The sequence below is a fragment of the Chenopodium album genome, chromosome 24, assembly GCF_948465745.1.
Source record: "Chenopodium album chromosome 24, dcCheAlbu1.1, whole genome shotgun sequence".
In the NCBI taxonomy this organism is placed as follows: Eukaryota; Viridiplantae; Streptophyta; class Magnoliopsida; order Caryophyllales; family Amaranthaceae; genus Chenopodium; species Chenopodium album.
This window is the reverse complement of record NC_137857.1, coordinates 1884802-1905809: the sequence shown is the minus strand read 5'-3', so window position 1 is coordinate 1905809 and position 21008 is coordinate 1884802. Positions and strand designations below refer to the sequence as shown.

Genomic DNA, 21008 nt, shown 5'->3' with positions numbered 1-21008 from the left:
CAAAGAAATTCATCTATATTCTCATAGAAAGGAAGAAATTAATAGGAAAATTATCCAATAAAGCAAATTAAATTCATTTTCAATTAATTTAGCCATTTAGGATGAGCAACAAGGTGGAGAAGAAAAGTAATGAAGTAAGGGGCAAAAATGAAGAAGTACCAATGTTTACAACCAATAATTGTAATAAGGATAATAATATGAAACAAATTGGTCAACCTATACATGGTCTTCCTCATCAAGAAGTTCCACAGCCTGGTGATTTGTCTACTGAGGCCCTTGAGAAGCTTGTGGCCACAAATACATCTTTGAAGGGGCCGTCTTTATATGAAGCAACTCATAGTTGATCACTGAAATCAACAAGTACGTAATTGTTTTTTTGGGTTTTTAGAGAGTTACAAGGACGGGGGTGAGAATTGATCCCAGAATCTTCTGAAATCGGGAGGAAAGCTCTAATCACTTGAGGTATCCCTCACTCTCAGTAGTACGTAATTGTAGTGGTATGGTACGTAACTTTCAAGTGTATGATGACTTGAGTTGTATTGTATCTTTCAAATTTTGCTTTTAGTTTTTTTTTTTCTTTTCCTTTTATATATTTTTATATGATGACATGAAGTTACATACTTTAAGTGTTTGATCTCTAGCTAACACCTTGTGATAGAATGTTCTAATTTATAATTTTCATTACTTTTGTAAAGACGAATTAAAAAATCGAAGCTAATTTAATCAAAAGCATTATATTAGTGGTGCAACTTTATGCTTTGAGATTGAATAAAGAAGAAAGTGATAATTTATGATTGGATTTTGTATGATCCATGTGAAACATATAAAGGTGTTGTAAGATAAAACTCATTTATTTAGAAATTGTAAAATTAGTCATAGTATATCAAATCAGTCATAGATTTTTCATGATTTACAAACGTTAACCATAATAATAACGAGCAAGCTCTTAAATTAGCTGATACGATCTGGTGGAACCCAATAAAAAAAAACCTAGGGTACTCTATAAGGCCAACAACCTCTCACAATGTCACAAATAATTTTTCATGGCTGTTAATCAGCCATCTACATTTGCAAGTAGGAAAGGCGATGTTTGTATCCATTATACAACCATCCAACAAAGCTTATAAATTTGGGTCAATCTCCTTAATTAGTAGGCGAGATACTAAAAACACGATTGTCTATGAAGCTAGGAGCCACAAAATAGTGTGTTTTTGTGGACCAAAATGTTTATTTTTATTGGTGCAACCCTAATTAATTAAGACAATGTTTATACAAATGTATTCATCACTTGGTTTATAATAAACTTGGCCATGTTTATTAATTAGCTCTATGACCACATACATATTGGTATGAGAAGCACGATCTACTCATGATCTTGTCTCTAATAATAGAAGACTTTAAGATTTTAAAGCATATGAATAATGTAGAATGAAGAAAACGATATACTTTGTATAATAATTACTTGTGGTATTGGTGCATCCGGCCTCAAAGATAGGTACACTCAATTGGTAAAGGAACATATGTTAAATTGTTAATCAAAAGCTCGATCTTACACGAGTTGTATATATACTTTTATGTTGTTATGTGAATGAATATACGACGTCACATGTTTGTTTATAGGCCTCTATCGATCCCACCTTGATCTTGTCTCTAATAAAAGACGACATATTAAAGCATACGAGTGTATATATACTTTGTACAATACTTGATCATATACTTGTGTATCCTAAATGTAAGGTACACTTAATTTGGCCTATAAATTGTTTCATTTCAAGTTTTATGCAACATCTAATTATGTGATAAATCCAATATGAAAAGAATAAGTGCACCGATTTCTCATATACGAGATACTTCCTCGATTTCTTATTAATACGTAGTAAAATGAATGGCTACCAAAACATCGGAAATTTTTTTATCAATGGTCAAACTTCTTGGCAATATCTAGTAGGCTAATTTTGGGTCTAAGGGATGTGGCGGTGTTTGTTTTGGTCAGTCTGCCAGCCCAACCCAACAACCGGCAATTTACCTTGTTATTGTCCACTCTTAATCTAAAAGGGACAAATTTGACTGCCCATTTACAATAATTTGCAGGGAAAATCAGAAAATAAACATGTAAATTATTAACGATAGCATACTACTAGTATATACAGCAATAATTTCTTGTATTATTACAAACTTAACAGTAAACTATGAAAGACTTTTTGGCTGAATTGCTATGAAGATTATGTAGATTGATATTGATATTGACTTGTGTGAGCTGGCCTTTTATTGAGACCTTATAATAGAATATAAGAAACTGTTTGTAGAAGAAGATAGATAATAGCTTTTAGTTTATGAGATAGAGATAGTCGTCCTATTGCCAATTAGTTTCCGAATGAAACAAACTCGTACACTATGTTTGGATAGAGAGAACTGGAAGAAAAGGAAGAGAAGAGAAAAGAAAAGGAGGAAAGTATCATCCTATTAATTAACATTAACTCATTGAGCACATATAAATCACAACTTATCAGCTATTGTTTGCTAAACAAAACTCATCATAAAAGAATACTAATCAAATTACTTGGCCCAAAATCACATTTAAACTTTGAAAGTAAAATTTGCACTTACATTTGGGATGGTATGTTGTGTCAGCTCACTTTGTGCTCAATTGAGTTGTTTATAAAATTGATCAAAAGTCATCTGCACTAGATATGTGCATGTTTGATGTGTCGTATCTAGCTAACAGCGAGCCCTATATCAATTTTATGAATTATGTTTTTACTACGTATTGGTAAAAATAAGCATGTTGGTAAGCTCACCCGCCCGTCAGCCCATGTACTCATGCAGAGCTCGTGCCGAACCTTAAAAAAGATGCTTAATTATTCACTCGTCAATAGCCCACTGGTGTGCCTCTCGAACTATATATACCGGACTTGTGGTAAATGTCGTTAACTCGACCATGCACACTCAACAATTAATCCCCTTTCTCAATTATCTTAGAGGTGATCAATATGAGTCCAGGCCTAAACCAAGCTATGGACAAGCATTTTTTACATTTATAGCTAGCTAATTTTTTTGGTCCGACACAAAACAGCCCAAAAACCCGCTAAACCCGGTCTAATTTTACGAGTTTTGGACAAGTATAGTATCTTGCCCGACCGAATATCGGGCTGAAGTTTGCCTCTGGCCCGGCCCGACCTGATTCAACCTTTCACCTTTGGGCTTTGGCTAGTTATATCACTGTTCTTTTACCTTGTACTGTTTTTATTGACTGCGACTGTCAAATCATTTCTATATCTTGATCAAATATATTTCTTGTCGGAATGATTAGCCTCTTGACAGTACGTACAAGATTAAACTTTTTTTTCTTTCTTATTTTTGAGGGACAATAGTAAAAGTACATACAGTACTCGTATCATCGATCATCCTAGTATTTATGAGTTTTGTATTCTAATAATCCAAAATCAACTTTATAATAGTGGCTTGTACTCTGTATTTTCACTAACGTTAACTAAATAATTTCACCTTTTGAGATTTTTTTTAAAAAAATCTTAAATTCTAAGTTCTAGACTTCATAATATTGTATATGTCTTTTCATCTTTAGCAAACCATATTTTGGGACCAAATAATAATGGTAGAAAAGGATTGTCAAGTTTGTCATATATTTCGTACTTTGCCGACTTTTGTTACGATCACTAACTATTGACTTAAATGCCTTGGCCTAGCCTAGTAAAATAAGTAGTATACATTATATTTTGCAAATTTGTAAATAAAATTACTATAAATTATTAGAAATTATTTATGTAAATGTGTGATGAATAACTTATAAAATCTGTGTTTTATCATATTTGCAAAACTTATAATTAAGCAAGTAAATTTTTTTTTTTGACCTATAAGCAAGCATATTAAATTAGTAGTTGTACGGGATAATACCGACAACTCACCTATTTGGCCGATAATTGACATTAATTAGCCAGCAATTAAGCGAACCAACTTAGCATCCATAATGGCCAGTTTCTCGGTCACGTGGAAAGCAGCTTGAAATCACGCAAGCACCTGCCACCTATAAGGTTGGTGCGCCACCTGTAAAGTTGGTGCGCCACCTATAAGGGCTGGTGGCACCTGCTTGGTTACTCCCCTATATATATCCAGCCACATTTTCACAATAAGGGACAATCTCAATCTCTCTCTCTTTCTACACTCTTTCTCTCTCTTCAAACCTTCCTCCTCAGATTACTAACTTTGGCATCAAAGCGGTTATTCCTGGATAACCCCCGGGCTAGATTATCTGTGCTGACTGTGCAGGCATCAAATTGGACGGTAAACCTTTACCAACCCCAAGACATCTCGGTATCGGAACTCACCCGGAACAATTGGCGCTAGAACGAAGGAGGGGAAGTAATAACTTCTATCGTCCAAAAAAGACCTCCCACAGCCATGGAAGGAAATACCGAAACTACGCCCATCCCAGAATCAGAAAACCGGAATTTTGATAGCAGCATCCTGGCCACTGACGCCAACAAGGCCATAAATACCGTACCGGAAATAACGGTGGAGGATGAAACCCACCTTCTTCTTAAGGACACTGTAAACGTACCGCTAACACTGGAAAGAACTCAGGCTATCCTGGATCCCTTGGGAGAGTTCACTCCGGAAGAGTTAGAGATAACGGACAAAGTCATGCAGGCAATGTCCCGGAAAAGGAAAGAGGCCGGGATCGCGGCCACGCAGGAACCACAGAGAAGGCCGACACTACCCGTAATCATCAACCTCGAAGATCAGTTCAATCAGGCCGAGCAGCAGCCTCAGCCACGACCACCGCCGCGTGAAACGGTGATGCCCTCTGAACGACAGGTTACAAGAACTGCGCAAAGGGGGGAATCAGAATCATGCCGACAGGAGGCCAGTAGCGGGCCGCCGAGGCACTTGGCCAGGACCATCATTCGACCAAGGACGTCTCCCTTTACGCAAGAGGTCCTTGATCAGCAAATGGAAAAAATAAAAATGCCGGCATGTACCTATGACGGCAAGGGTGATCCAAAGAGGTATGTAGCGGCCTTTGAAAGCCATATGCTGTTATATACCGATACTGATGCGGTGTGGTGCAAGGTTTTTCCTACAACGTTGGTGGGGGCTGCCTCAGATTGGTTCACTAATCTCCCACCCGGGTCTATCGACTGTTTTGAGACCCTTGTCGAGATGTTCACAAGTCAGTATGTGAGCAACAGTGCAAGACAGAGAACCTCAGGGGAACTCATGTCTATCAGGCAAAGAAGGGATGAATCACTGAGAGATTTCGTTCGGTGTTTCAATAATGAAGCTAATACCATTCCAAAATTACAGCAAGAGATAGCCGTTATGGCTTTGATGAGTGGTCTAGCCGACAGTGATTTTAAGAGATACATGGCGCGGAAATCCTTCCCCAACCTAGGGGTGGCATTCAGCAAAGCTCATGAATATATCAAGAGCGAAGAACTTCTGAAAACAGGCAACCAGACGGTCTCGGCAGAACCATCTCGACGACAAAACACGTATGTACCAGTAGAAACCCCGGGGGAAGGGGTTAGAAGGCAGAACCCACAGAAAGCGAATAGACCTGCCAGAGGTCTGGGACGGTACAATAATTATACTCAACTAAACACACCAAGGGCCGCTATTTACTCAATAAATCAGCACAGGTAAGATTGGACTCGGCCAGCACCAATGATAACGAAGGGCCGAGATATAAAGAAATATTGTATGTTCCACAAAGACGTCGGCCATTATACTGAAGAGTGTATCCAGTTGAAAGAAAACATTGAAGACCTTATTAGAAAGGGACACCTCTCCCAATATCGGTCTCAGGGGGGAACAAGCCGACAGCTCGCACCATTGGCCCGGCAAACAGAATATCGGAAACAAGGAGATCCGTCAACACAAGATGATACATACCGTCCAGGTCATGCTGATTCTTACCGGCAAGGTACTACACCTCTTGGACGTAAGATAACCATAGAGGTAATTACCGGAGGGCCCATGCATGGGGGTTCCGTTAGCGGAGCAAAGAAAAGCTTGTCGGAGTTCAAGCATGTTGTGAATGCTTTAGGAGTGGATGAACGGCCTCGGCCTGCGATGATGCCATGTGTATCATTCTCCGAGGACGATGCAAAGGGTATAGTCTTTCCTCATGACGACCAGTTAGTGTTGATATTGGCAATTAATGGGTGCGACGTCAAGCGCGCGTTGGTAGATGGGGGCAACTCAGCAAACATTTTGTTCGCAAGAGTGTTTGATGCAATGATGATAGGCCTAAAGTACTTGACGCCGGTGTCGTACCCGGTTATCGGTTTTAATGGGTCAACAGTCAGACCCGAAGGAAGCATAATATTACAGGTCAGAATTGGAGAAGGATCGATGGCACGGGACGTGATGACGGAATTCCTGATTGTAGACGTGTCGTCAGCATACAACGTTATCGTTGGTAGACCATTGATTCATGATGTACAAGCAGTGGTATCGACATATCACCTCACGATGGTTTATGTGTCTAATATCGGCAAAACAGAACGTATCCGAGGCAGCCAGACAATGGCAAGAGAATGCTATGTATCGGCATTAAAGCAACCTGGCCGACAAAGTTCAACGAACTTACATAATCAGAAAAGGGAATGATCCCCTTCTACCCAAGATTTAGCAATGACGAATTTTGACACAAGGCCCATAACCATCCCAAGACCGCTGCCGGGAGGAGAAACTATTGATGTTGAATTACAGCCCGGAGTAGCTAATCGTACGGTTAAGATTGGCTCCGATATGGATAGCGATATGCAGTGCCACTTGATTGAACTCCTGAGGGAGAATGCGGATGTTTTCACGTTCTCGGCCGATGAAATGCCAGGTATTCATCCAGATATAATGGTGCACAAGTTGAATGTTGATAGGCGAGCCAGACCGGTACGACAGAAGAAAAGAAACTTCTCAACAGAAAAAATCGAAGCGATACAAGCAGAAGTGAATAAGTTGTTAGCGGCAGGTTTTATAGAGCCATGCACATATCCAAAATGGTTAGCCAATGTTGTAAAGGTTAGAAAACCGTCAGGAAAGTGGAGGATGTGCGTTAATTTTACGGATTTAAACAAGGCGTGCCCAAAAGACTGCTATCCATTGTCGAGAATAGATAGATTGGTCGACTCCACCTTAGGCCATGCACTTTTAAGTTTTATGGATGCCTTTTCTGGATATCACCAAGTTAGCCTCTATCAGCCGGATCGAAACAAAGCGGCATTTATCACAGATGCCGGAGTTTATTGCTATAAAGCCATGCCTTTTGGGCTGAGGAATGCGGGAGCAACATACCAAAAACTGGTAGACAAAGTTTTCGCCGACCAAAAAGGGAGAAATGTCGAAGTTTATGTTGACGACTCCATTGTAAAAAGCCGTCTAGCTGCATATCATATTGAAGACTTAAAGGATACATTCAATACTCTCCGACAATACCGGATGAAGCTGAATCCCGAGAAGTGTGTGTTCGGAGTCAAGTCCGGAAAGTTCTTGGGCTTCATGGTTAGCGAAAGAGGGATAGATGCTAACCCCGACAAAGTTGAAGCCATCCTCAGCCTTCCGATACCGAGATGTCTTGGGGTTGGTAAAGGTTTACCGTCCAATTTGATGCCTGCACAGTCAGCACAGATAATCTAGCCCGGGGGTTATCCAGGAATAACCGCTCCGATGCCAAAGTTAGTAATCTGAGGAGGAAGGTTTGAAGAGAGAGAAAGAGTGTAGAAAGAGAGAGAGATTGAGATTGTCCCTTATTGTGAAAATGTGGCTGGGTATATATAGGGGAGTAACCAAGCAGGTGCCACCAGCCCTTATAGGTGGCGCACCGACTTTACAGGTGGCGCACCGACCTTATAGGTGGCAGGTGCCTGCGTGATTTCAAGCTGCTTTCCACGTGGCCGAGAAACCGGCCATTATGGATGCTAAGTTGGTTCGCTTAATTGCTGGCTAATTAATGTCAATTATCGGCCAAATAGGTGAGTTGTCGGTATTATCCCGGACGATGCAAAGGGTATAGTCTTCGTGTTCTACCAAAGGCTCCTTGCCTAGACGCCTGACTGAACTCTCACCTTGGCTAGGATCATGGATGGGACGTTTAGTTCTCGGCATTTTGACTCTTTCAACACCAATTTTACCAAGATTAGAACCGTATTTGTCGAGGAAGATGTACGAGTCAACGTCCTCAATAACACTGACGGACTCAAGTTCAAGAAGATCAATATCTTCTAATATACCAGGATTAACAGACCGAGAAGATTTTTTAGCTTCCTTTTCTGATGCTGAGGACAAGGGTACAAACGGGTCAGCCTCACAGGCCTCACCCGTAATAGAATTTCTTATAGACTTACGCATAACCAACTCAACAAATGTAGAAACATCAAAACCCACTACATACAAGTCACAAACATCGAACAAATAAATTAAAATGAGAAATTCAGAGTATTTTTTACCTCTACACGAAGCGAAGAACTTCGACGAATCGCAAAAACAAGAGGGAGCAACCAAGTCTTGAAGCGACTGAAATCCGTCCACCAGAGTATAAAACCAAAGGTATCTTCGCACTAGAAATCAAGCGGAATAGAAAACAAGACCTATGTTTGGGAATTTCTTGAGAAATTTTTTGGGAATTTTTTGAGAAAAGGAACTGTTCGTGTTCCTTATTTATACCCCCAGTGAACAGTATTTTGATATGACGTTTGGTGCATGAAATCCAACGGCGGAGATAAGAGCACCTCTTCATCAAGAAACGCTCGACGATTGACACGTGCCCCACTACTTTTTACTTATTTTCAATTTTTCCCGCCCATAACAATGTCCAAACAGGAGCATGACTAAGGTTAAATAACTGTCGGTACTTTGCTCACTTGGGGAAATCGGAGATTTTTAAATCTCCTACAGTTATTTTATATTGAGCAAAGCACTGTCGGTACTTTGCTCACTTTGGGGACAAATCGGAGATTTTTAAATCTCCTACATCTATTTTATATTGGAATTGTTGTTGGGCCACATAACTCATTCGAACTCATAAAGTGCGAACGATGACTTTTTGTCAACGTCCCCACTTGGGGGGCTAGTTGTACGGGATAATACCGACAACTCACCTATTTGGCCGATAATTGACATTAATTAGCCAGCAATTAAGCGAACCAACTTAGCATCCATAATGGCCGGTTTCTCGGCCACGTGGAAAGCAGCTTGAAATCACGCAGGCACCTGCCACCTATAAGGTCGGTGCGCCACCTGTAAAGTCGGTGCGCCACCTATAAGGGCTGGGGGCACCTGCTTGGTTACTCCCCTATATATACCCAGCCACATTTTCACAATAAGGGACAATCTCAATCTCTCTCTCTTTCTACACTCTTTCTCTCTCTTCAAACCTTCCTCCTCAGATTACTAACTTTGGCATCGGAGCGGTTATTCCTGGATAACCCCCGGGCTAGATTATCTGTGCTGACTGTGCAGACATCAAATTGGACGATAAACCTTTACCAACCCCAAGACATCTCGGTATCGGAACTCACCCGGAACAGTAGTCTTTATTTTGTTGGTTTTCCAAGCAAATATATCTCTTATAGTAAGTTTAAAACATCTAAAGTGGCACGTTGATCGATTACATGTTTCGGACACTTGTTGACACGTAACTCGTCGTACACAACTACACCCCCTAATGTATGATGAGTGATGATCATGTGTTTGTGAGTTGTGACCACATATACGCATGCCACACGTAGTACTATAGCGAGTTGATTGGATTAAGGGACTCGATTAAGCTAAGTGATTTTATTAAAAATAAAAAATGCTATGTAACAAGTTTTTAGGGTGAAATATATCTTATCTCCCTTTCACTGGCCAGGTCATGGCTAGGTTAAGCTAATGTTATCCTACTTTTGACATTCATAATGCACCTAACCATATCTTAAACGCATTGATCAAACCCTATAAATCAAATGTATTCTTCTTTTCCACTAATCTAATAAGGTTATAAGGTCCAAGTACGAATTGATATACTTATAAGCTAACTATATATAGATGCTACATAAATATAGGTCGTGTTGTGTTATATTTGTATTCATGTTAATTAATATATATATGTGTTGAAATCATTGACAATAATTAATAACCTGTTCGTCTAATTAATCGAGTCGAACTCTTGACATTCATCTGATTTATTCCTTCCGTCTCTTTATTAGTGTCCACTTTCTCTTTATTATGTGAGTAATAAATGATAGAAAGTGGACATTAATAAAGAGACGGAGGGAGTAGTAAATAAGTACTCCGTAATTGATAAGGAATGTTATCACATTTAATTAGTTTATTTAAGACTCTAAAGTCTAAATATTTGTTGATAGATTAAATGCCCAAATTTTGGATTTTTCAAGCTTACCCAAACATTGTTCCATGTATTGTCAATGTATTAAATAGATAAATTAAAGAATAAAATCATACTCCGTATTATGATACATCATGTATCTTTATTGTGCTAATATCTTACTCCGTACTTTCGTAGAGTTTTCTTTATATACTACTCCCTCCGTCCCTAAATTACATTCATACTTCTCTCTATTATGTGATTTAGGGACAGAGCGAGTATATATTCAAGCTAATCGAGCAAATAAAGTTATACTTCCTCCGTTATCACTTTATAATTTGCATAAGGATGACTATGGACACTTGTGAGAAACATTTGTATATAGGAGACACAAAAAGTCAGGAAGAACAAAGGGGTCGGACCACTAAAGTTGGTCCATAAAATTGGTAAAATTGGCTAGTAAATTAGAAAATGAAAGGTAAGGGCCAATTGAAAAGAGACTCCATAGTTAAAGATTAATAGCTAAATAGAAAATGAAATGACATTGAATTGCTTTTCAATTCAATGCATATAATTGATGTACGTACGGCTTGCAATTGCATGATGCCGACCATCGTGGTATGTAATAGTATTCGGAGTGAATTTATAGCTTAAGTATCTATCTAACTACAAGTGGTCAAATAATTGAACAATCTAAAAAAAAGAAAGCAATGCAAAATTGGACAATCATAGAAGTTTGTCAAATTTGTGTCGTTTTATGTAATGGCATTTGGCTCATAGAGTGGTATGAGTTTGGAAATGATTTTTATAATTGTATACATATTATGTACTAGGTTCAATTCTGAAATGAATATGTTTTTCCTAATATTTGAAGTCTGAAGTATTGATACTTTAATTGTATTTTTTTTCTTTTGATCTTTATATAGTTTGTGATTTTTTTTTCACAAAGTTTGACAAAGACGACAATAATTAGCTATAAATGGAGAGAGTACATCTATTGTACATTTGTACTTAATTAGTTTTAGACTAAACGTTTTTGAATTGATCAATTATACAACATACTACTCCATAATAAGGTTTTAATTAGTTCAATAATAATCATCATCAATTCCATTATTATAAATATACGGAGTATATGTATGTATATACTTTGGTGAGTTTAATTAAGTGTAAACTTAAGTTAATCTAGACAGTAATTTTGATATTGTTTGACTTGCTTTTAGAATTAGAGTATTCTACTGATTAAACAAAGCAATTTTATGACGCCTCAACTATCATCTAGTAACAATAATAAGGTTAGCACAATCGTTAAATTAATCGAAGATCTCACGTCCATGTTTGCATCAATCAATATGCATGCACTTTCAGCACTTCAATCACCTCATAATGTGAATATTATTGAAAACAACTTATAAGGTACTACTTTGTATTAATTAAAGACATAAAAGTGCATAATTAAGTTAAGTATCTTGATTAGCTAGAGATAAGCTAAGAGTGTGCCGTCATGAATTCATGATGGATACATAGAAAGAAAAAAAAAATGTGCAATAGTTTTTTAAGATGGGGTAAGAGGGTTGTACTTACGCTATTTATATAATCAAGTTAGATGGTTATAGTTTGGAAAATGATAACCATAACTTTTAAAAAACGGTCAAAATTTAATGCTTTTAAAATTACTTTTTGACATTAATATCAATTTAAAATCTATTTTATTATTTCTTGATAAAAAATATAATTTTGAAATAATTCAAAAATCATTAAATCACAAACATCTAATTTTAAAATTGTGTACAATTTTCACCAATCGAAAGGTGATATAATTTCTATTGTCTTCCCCTCCTTCCCTCAAAATCCTAAGTACCAAAAATTTAACGGCAATAAAGGTAGCCTCTTAGTTTTGTCTTATACGAAGTATATAAAGTGATTTACTCTTCTCTTTAGTTCTTTTATTAACATGGGACACTCAGCTCGCATGTGTTGTATTGAGATATAATGCTATATAAGTTGTAACATAGTGAAAAGGTTACGAGTAATTAATTAACAAAAACATTAGTCGAATATATCAATATCTCATCACCGTCAATAATGTCAATAACATTATTAATTAAAGTGCATGCATAGTTAAGTAATGGATCTTAATAAGCTAGAAACAAGCTAAGAGCGAGCTAGACATCATTATAGATATATGGAAAAGAAAGACGTACCACATGTAATAGTTCTTATATGAGGGTTACGTTACTCGTATATATAAATATATAATCATATAACTTTTATAGTCTTATTTGACAATGATTAAAATTAAGAAGGTGAAAGCTTTTGTACACCATCAAATTAAAATAACGATAATTTCTTTTTTATACATATGGTAATTGACACAGACAAAAGCACCAAAGTCTTTACCAAAAGCATGATCTTTAACCATCATAAGTTTCATATCCTTTTCCATACACTATTACCTTTTTATCTTACTCATATTTCCATACACCAAATAATTACAATAATAATAATTTCAGTGATGTCTTTGTCACTCTGCTAAATTGGTCGAACACTCAAAAAAAAAAAAAAAAAAAAGTCGAACACAAATTAAAGCATGCTTTAGCTTAGGAACAAAAAATTATTTATTACTCGTATATGCTAAAACCGTAGCAATTTTTAATGACTACGCGAATTTAAAAAACTTACCTTGTGTTTATGAGATTTGAAAAATGTTCTCACTTTAACAGATATTACATACGCGCTCCACTAATTTATTTTTTTTTAAAAAAAAAAAAAAAAAAAAAAAAAACATACGCACTCCATTAGTGAAACCTCAAAAAATGCTTCCTTATCTCTTTTACATGTCCACTTGCATCTAACCTCTCCCTTCCTCCTCAATTAGGTGTAGGGTTCTTCAAATTTACAAACTTAAATGTGTGTTGGGTTGAAGCTATATGACACTTTTTATAATCATTCCATATCTCATTGGTATCAATTGAATTTTTTGAATGTCTCAAACATATACATATTGAGGTGAAATTCAAATTCCCTTAATAATATTTTTGTAAATAAATTAAGGTATACTAATTAAGGTATTATACTAATTCATTGATATCAAACTTAACGTGTAAACAGTAAAATTGACCTAGCCAATTATATTGCTTCCGTATGAATTGCGGAATTGGATATCTTATAATCACAGCAAGCCTCAAAACCCAAAAAAGTACTTTGTATAAAGTTTTTGTATATGCTATTTTTTATTTTTTTTATTTATTTATTTTTTTTTTTTTTATGATTTTTCTTGCTATAACTTGAAATAACTTATATTGTATGCAACACTTTCCGTTTCTCTAAAAATAGACTTGGCTTATAGAATTACTCAAATTAAAAAAGAAACACACGACCGAAAGTGAAAATATATAGAAGATGCAATCAAGTTCCCAAAAATACCTAAACATGCACTCCAATTTACAATTAGAAAGTCCTATTCAATTAAAATTAACAACCCTAATGAAAACACCATAGATTCCATTATCATGATTTCATCAAAGTGAAATTGATAATATTATATCTCCATTTCCATGTGATTGATGGCTTTTAGAAGAAAAAAAAAAAGTAATGGGCCGGGCCAAACCGGGCCATTCAAGAAGTCATGCAAAGTTTTTTTGTTGGTTTGTTTTAACCACCCTAATTAGTCTAATGGTCTAATAATGATGATGCATGACTATACGTTAAACCATCTTTTTGGGGGGTTAAATGTACGTGGCTTAATAGGAGAACACTAATCAAGAGTTCTATGTTTAAAAAGTTGTTAAGTAAAAGATTTTTAAGAGATATGAAAGAGACTACCATCTCTTCTTCATGCAATTACATGTAGGCCCTAAAGAATTGAACATAACTTCAACATGGTTTGATTTTTTTTTGTGTAGTTTTTCTTTTACTTCCGTACATTTGGGCGGCTCTATGGCTTGCCACCACGTACTTTTTGTGTATTTTTAAATAGTTGGACCATTTCCTATTGGTGATGTATGTATTTTATTTTTTAATTTTTTTTTTATTTTTTTTTTTTTTTTTTTGAGAAACGATAGGTATATGTATAAATTATAATGTAGATGTTTTAGATAGCGGGCATGATTTTGGTATCAACTTCATTAGAAAGCGAAATTAGTTGTTTATCTATTTTTTATTACATATTGTTATAATTTGTGTCAACAAAAGTTGATTATGCAGATAAGTTCATAGTGCGTAAACTTCAAAATCTCCTATATTTGTATGCATTTTTACAAAGTTAATTACATAAGTGAATATAACATGTAATGTAATTAGTAAAAAATTTTAAACTAAAAGGTTAAAAGCTTCAACATAAATTTTGTCATAATTGACCTTTATTGCCGCATACAAAGATAATCCCCAAGTATCTAGATTTTATACCTAGAATGCATGTATCAATGTGTGACTACTCAAAGTCTCAAAACGAACTCGTTTATATCATGCAGAGCATATCCTATTTATATATATACAAGTATGAACCAACTGAAATCTTAGCCCAAACTTATATGAAGTATTAATAATTACTACGCAGTATTGTTAATTTCATTAGCATATGGTTAATTCTCACTTATTAGAGTGGTTAAATTTCCCTAGCAAATTTGTTACATCAAAATGAAATGAAAACCTACTTCACCGACTATTAATTGAAACTTACCAAGAACATTCTCCTCCTTACTTTTCGGGACACACATTGTACTAAAATCAAAAGAAGAACAAAATCTACCAAATATCCCCACTTAGATTATCTTGTTATCATTTTAATTTGTTCTACAAATTTCCTTTTTTTTTTAGTATAAGTTAACCAAATTATCCTGTCGACAGCCGCAAATCTTGAAAATAAAAAACTTGGAATGTTAAATTGACGTACCATGAAAAAATCATAATCAATATGCATAATAATAGGAGTATTATACAAAAAATTAAAAAAAAAAAAAAAAGAAAAAAAACCCCCTTTTATTTGGTAAAGGGTCTTAATAAATAAATTAAGGGGGACCTAAAATTTAAAAGTTGCCTTTTCAGGTTAGGTTCTAGCCAATCAGATTGCAGTGTTAAATGTTAATTCCAGGTAATTGCGTTGACTTTTGACTAGACGAGAAATCATGCATCACTACCAACTGTCATCATATATATGCCGACTGTCTTGCTTTTTATTTTTTCTTAATTAGTCAAGAAAAATGTACTAAAAATTGAAAAGTTCATATTCATTTTGACATGTGTTACTTACCTAGTTCAAAATATGAATAAACATACTTCCGTTTTTATTTACTTGCAATACAATACACCACTTTGATATAAGTATATTTTAAAAAGATATGGAGAATTATATTAGACTTGGTAGGTAAAAGGACAAATAAGTAATTGATAACATTTTACCACTAATAAGAAGAAAGTGATGAGTTTCTATATTTAATTTTATAGCTTAATTCGTCTATTTACTTAGTTTAATGACTTCTTCAAAATAGCATGTCAAAATTATTATATGTTGCAAATATTAAAATATTGAGGAACTACTTGTATTGAGTATATCAACTATATTTTTTTTTTTTTGGTGCGAATGAGGAGCTGCAAGCCCCGAGAAAATAAAAAACTAAACAGAAATTAAACGTGGCAAAGCCACCCCTACACTATCCTCATGTAAAATATGTCCTAATTCGATAGGAGGGAATTGAATCAACTCAATGTTGTTGTTCTGGTCGACTCCATGATTTGCTAACCAGTCCGCCGCCCTATTTGCTTCTCGATACACATGAATAACTTGCACTTGCCACGAACCTTCATCAATCAGCTGCTTGCATCTTTGGATGATATGATATCCTTGTCCTCTATTAATTTCTTGATTAGTCAGAGCTGCTATTACACACTGACTGTCAATTTGTAGCTGCAGTTTTGCTGCTCTCATGCGTCTAGCCAGCTCTAACCCATACTCTACTGCCTTGAGTTCTGCCATGAAAGCATCACACACCCCTATTTTTATTACATAAGCATGAAGCATCCTCCCAGTTGCATCCCTGATCAGACCCCCTCCACCTGCTGGTCCTGGAGAGCCTTTGGCTGCTCCATCAGTATTCAAGGCTAGCCATCCTACAGCAGGAGCCAACCACCTGATAAGCATTTCCTGTCTAGCTCTTGGTGCTTGAGAACTGCTCTGCCCATCACCTAACACCTTCCATACTTCCTCGAATTTAGTAAGCAAAAATTGACCCACATCAATTGGATTTTCATCAGCTTTGCCAAATACAACATTATTTCGCCATCTCCAAATCCACCAAATTGAAATTGTAAAATAAGTTGGCCAGATTTCAGGTGAGCGATCATTTTTGATTTGAACTTTAATGTTTCGAGCAATCCACTGCTGCAAAGTTCCTGTAAAAAAGCTAAGAGCTGCTGTAGGGCCTCCAATTTGTCTCCAAATTTCTCTAGCTGTTCTGCAGTCTCGAAGGGCATGAAGAGTTGTTTCTTCCTGAGTGTTACAATTTGGACACCACGGGCTATTGGTCAGACTTCTCTTCACTCTATTTGCATTTGTCATAATCCTATCGTGCATGACTAGCCACAAGAAAACCTTTGCTCGTTGTTGAACTTTAATTTTCCAGATTAATTTCCAAGTGTTGTCATGTCCTATTTCATCTTCTTTTCGAATGATTTGCATAGCAGATTTTATAGTAAATTTTCCCTGCTTAGAGCTACCCCAGTACAAGAGATCCCCTGTAGTTGGATCCTTTCTCAAGGCATGAGCCTCAATGAGTCTTAGGATATCACCAGGAAGCAGCTCGGCAATTAAGTCCCACTTCCATCCAGTCTCGATGTCCCATAACTCCTCAACAATCGCACCACCCAACTGCTCTGGAATGTCCCTAATAGTAACAGCTCGCAATGGCTTGTTTAAGGCCCAATTGTGATCCCAGAAAAGGGTTGTAGCACCATTACTAACAGCCACCCTCGACCCTTCACAAATAAGCTTCGCATTCTCCGAGATGCCCCTCCAAACATTTGACATATTCGTCTTTGGCTCAAACATGTCAATATCACAACGGCCCTTACAATATTTTGCCCTTAGTACACGAGACCATAGAGCATTTGGTTCCGTGAGTACACGCCAACCCAATTTTGTCAAAAAAGCAGCATTGGTTTGTCGAGTTGATCTTATTCCTAATCCACCCTTTTCCTTAGGTTGTTGAAGGCAATCCCAAGATAGCAAGTGAATTCGTCTCTTCTCCTCATCACCTCCCCAAACAAAACGCCTTGTGCGTTTGTCAATATCGTCACAAATTGAACGAGGGATCTCGGCTGTTTGCATAGCATACGAACTCATAGTGGTGAGTGTTGTCTTGGCCAAAGTGATTCTTCCCGCTAAAAAAATATACTTTGATTTCCATCCCGCAAGGCGACGATCAATCTTTTCACATAGATGAGCGAAAGTGTCTCGAGTGACTCTGCTAGTGAGTCTTGGCATTCCAAGATATGTCCCTAGATCGTCAGTTTCATCGATTCCCAGAGCATGACATATACCAGCCGTATCTTGTGTGTGCATATTATTAGAGAAATATACACGAGACTTTGAGTAGCTGACTTTCTGACCAGAATTTGTGCAAAATTGAGCCAAACAATCTTGTATCACCATGGCTTGATCAACAGTAGCTTCAGCGAACAAAATAATATCGTCAGCAAAGCATAAATTTGATAGCTTTGGTCCATTTCGACTTGCATAAATACGCTTCCAAAGATTTTGAATTATGGTCTCCTCAATGAGCTGATTTAATTTCTCCATGCATAGCACAAAAATATAAGGTGACAAAGGGTCACCTTGGCGGATACCACGGCCCGGCTTGAAAGATTGGGTCGGTTCACCATTCCAAAGCACTTGCATTGTTGAAGTAGTAATACATTCCATAATCAAGTCTATGATGAGAGGGGGGAACCGAATATCATACAAAGTGTCCCTAATAAAATCCCACTTAAGACGGTCATAAGCTTTTTCAAAATCAATTTTAATAGCCATAAGCCCTTTCCCTCCTTGCTTGTTCCTCATAGTATGAATCACTTCTTGTACTATAACAATATTGTCAGTTATTTGTCTTCCCGGCACGAAACTTGTTTGAGTACAAGAAGTTAAGTGGGGCATCATAGGTTTGATCCTATTTACGATCGTCTTCGTAATAATTTTGTAGGCCACATTACAAAGGCTAATAGGTCGGAATTGCATTGCTAGCTCCGGTTTGTCCACTTTTGGAATGAGAACAACGAAGGTGTCATTCAAATTTTCCGGGAGTCCCTTACCATTCAAAGCATCAAGAGCTACTTTATACACATTATCCGCCACGATGTCCCAATGTTTTTGGTAAAAAAGAGCTTGGAAGCCATCCGGACCCGAGGCTTTCATAGCACCCATTTCAAACACCACTTTCTCAACTTCACATCTAGCAAAAGGTCTCGAGAGTAAATCCCAATCTCTAGTTGTAAATTCAGGGAACACATCCGAAGGCAGCTGCCCAATAATCTCTTGATCTTCATCTTCGAATAAAGTCTTGAAGTAGGAAACAATATTTTCTTGGATTTGCTGCTTATCATAGAGCCAAACACCATTCGGTTGATCTTTAATAGCCGTAATATTATTTCTCCAACGTCTAGCAATTGTGCTTAGGTGAAAAAAGGAAGTATTTCGATCCCCTTCCCTAATCCACTCAATTCTGGATTTTTGATACCACAACAACTCCTCTTGTTCAAGTATCTCATCTAATTCCTTACGGAGCTTGGACTCAAGCTTTATTAAATCACGAGATTTTTGCTCAGAGAGGCAGCGTTGGACACCTGATATACGAGCAAGGAGATTTCTCTTTTTTTTAAAAATATTATGGAACACCTCCTTATTCCATGTTTGAAGTTCCTTCGACATTTTCTGTAATTGTGGGACAAGAGGCGTAGCTTTGCACCATTTTTCCTCAATAAACTCACGAAAGTGCTCATGGGTAAGCCAAGCCGCCTGAAATTTGAACGGTTTATTCACCGAGCCTATAGGAACAAAACCATTTGGAGATATAATAATCGGGCAATGATCAGAAGAAATGGCAGGAAGATTTTTTGCCGCAGCATTTGCAAACCGTAGACTCCAATCCCCATTACATAAAGCTCTATCGAGCCTTGCACTAGTGTAGGTATCCATAGAATTTCCCCTAGACCATGTATGATTAGGACCACTAAACTCAATTTCAAGAAGTTCCATACTCTCCACCCATTCATTAAATCGGTTCGCCCTTCTAGAAGTCTCAGGGCTACTTGTGCTACGCTCATGAGAGAAGCGAGTATCATTGAAATCTCCGGTAATCATCCAAGGTTTATTATGAGACGAAGCAAAATCCCTTAATTCATTCCATAAATCATGTCTTTTCATAGGGTCGGGGCTAGCATAAACGGACGTGAAGTACCAAGGTTCCTCACCTATACGTTTGATATCCATGGTAATAAACTGATTATGCTTAATGATAGGCTCGACAGTCACAAGGTCTTGCTTCCAATAAATCCATATGCCTCCACTGAACCCTTGAGCATCTACTCGTGTGTGACCATTATAATTACAAATATTAGCAATTTTTTCAGCTTGTTGTCCCCCCATATGTGTTTCAACAAGAGCAAAAACTGTAGGCTTATTATTCCTAATTACTTCTTTTAAAGAGCTAATAAAAGCACGACTACCCGCCCCTTGAACATTCCAAATCATGAATGAAATAGGCAGAGAGTTTGGAGCTAAATTAGGCATGGTATCTTCCATTAAACTTGGAGTAGAAGGTAATGAACTTACATATGCACTTGAGATTAATCTCAATAATCTGCTTACTTCATTGGGGATCTGAAGGTAGACCACCAACTCCATTGGCTCCGGGATCGGTTCCTCCCAAGACTCGAGTCTCACCTCCAACACATTCGTCAGGGGGTCGGCAATGACCAAATATGGTCTCTCCATTGGTTGTCCCACGAATAATGTCTTGTCCGTTGGAACCATTAGTTGGATAACATCCGAAGGTGGGGGAAACATGTGTGAGTTCCTTCTGTGTGACATCATTCGAACTTACTACTACAACCTCTGGAATTTCCTCTGTTTCTTTTTGTGTGTTGGCTCCAGAAAAAATTGTTTGCGAGTTTTCTTTACCCTCAGATATGGCAATTTGTGGGCTTTGATTTGGTTCTTTTTGGTTGAGAATATTAGTGATTGGGGTCAAAGGCACGTTTGACTGGGAGCTTGCCTTATGTGATTTAGAAGAATCTTTTTTCTTGTAAACAAATTTCCCACCTCCTCTAACTTCCTGATCTTTTTCCCAAAATTAAAGGAAATATTCTTGGAAAAATTTTGGGATTGATCTCCAAGATTTATTGTAGGGATATTATTCTCATTATTTGAGATAGATAAATTCAAATCCTTGTTAGTTTGGTCACTTCCCAAATTTATAGCAAAGGCATGATTATCTTTTCCCATTGATTCCTCCAAATTTTGATCCTCTTCCGCATTCATCGAGGCCAGAATCTCGAAATTAGATTTCCTTCCATCGATAGAATTAGCTACTTTGGTAACATTTTTTGAAAGGGGTTGACTCTGATTTTTTGCCGGGTTTTGACCATCCTTACCCATACCCGACCCTGGTTTTTCCACTCTCGGGTTTCTCTT

The 21008-nt window shown here is 37.0% G+C and overlaps 1 protein-coding gene across 1 annotated transcript; it reads left to right on the top strand.

Moving 5' to 3' along the window:
• Positions 1-5682: 5682 nt before the first annotated feature.
• LOC145612715 (uncharacterized) lies at positions 5683-6630 on the top strand. The gene has a single exon (XM_081668017.1). The coding sequence runs from the start codon at positions 5683-5685 to the stop codon at positions 6628-6630; it is 948 nt and encodes a 315-aa protein (XP_081524143.1).
• The last annotated feature ends 14378 nt before the right edge of the window (positions 6631-21008 follow it).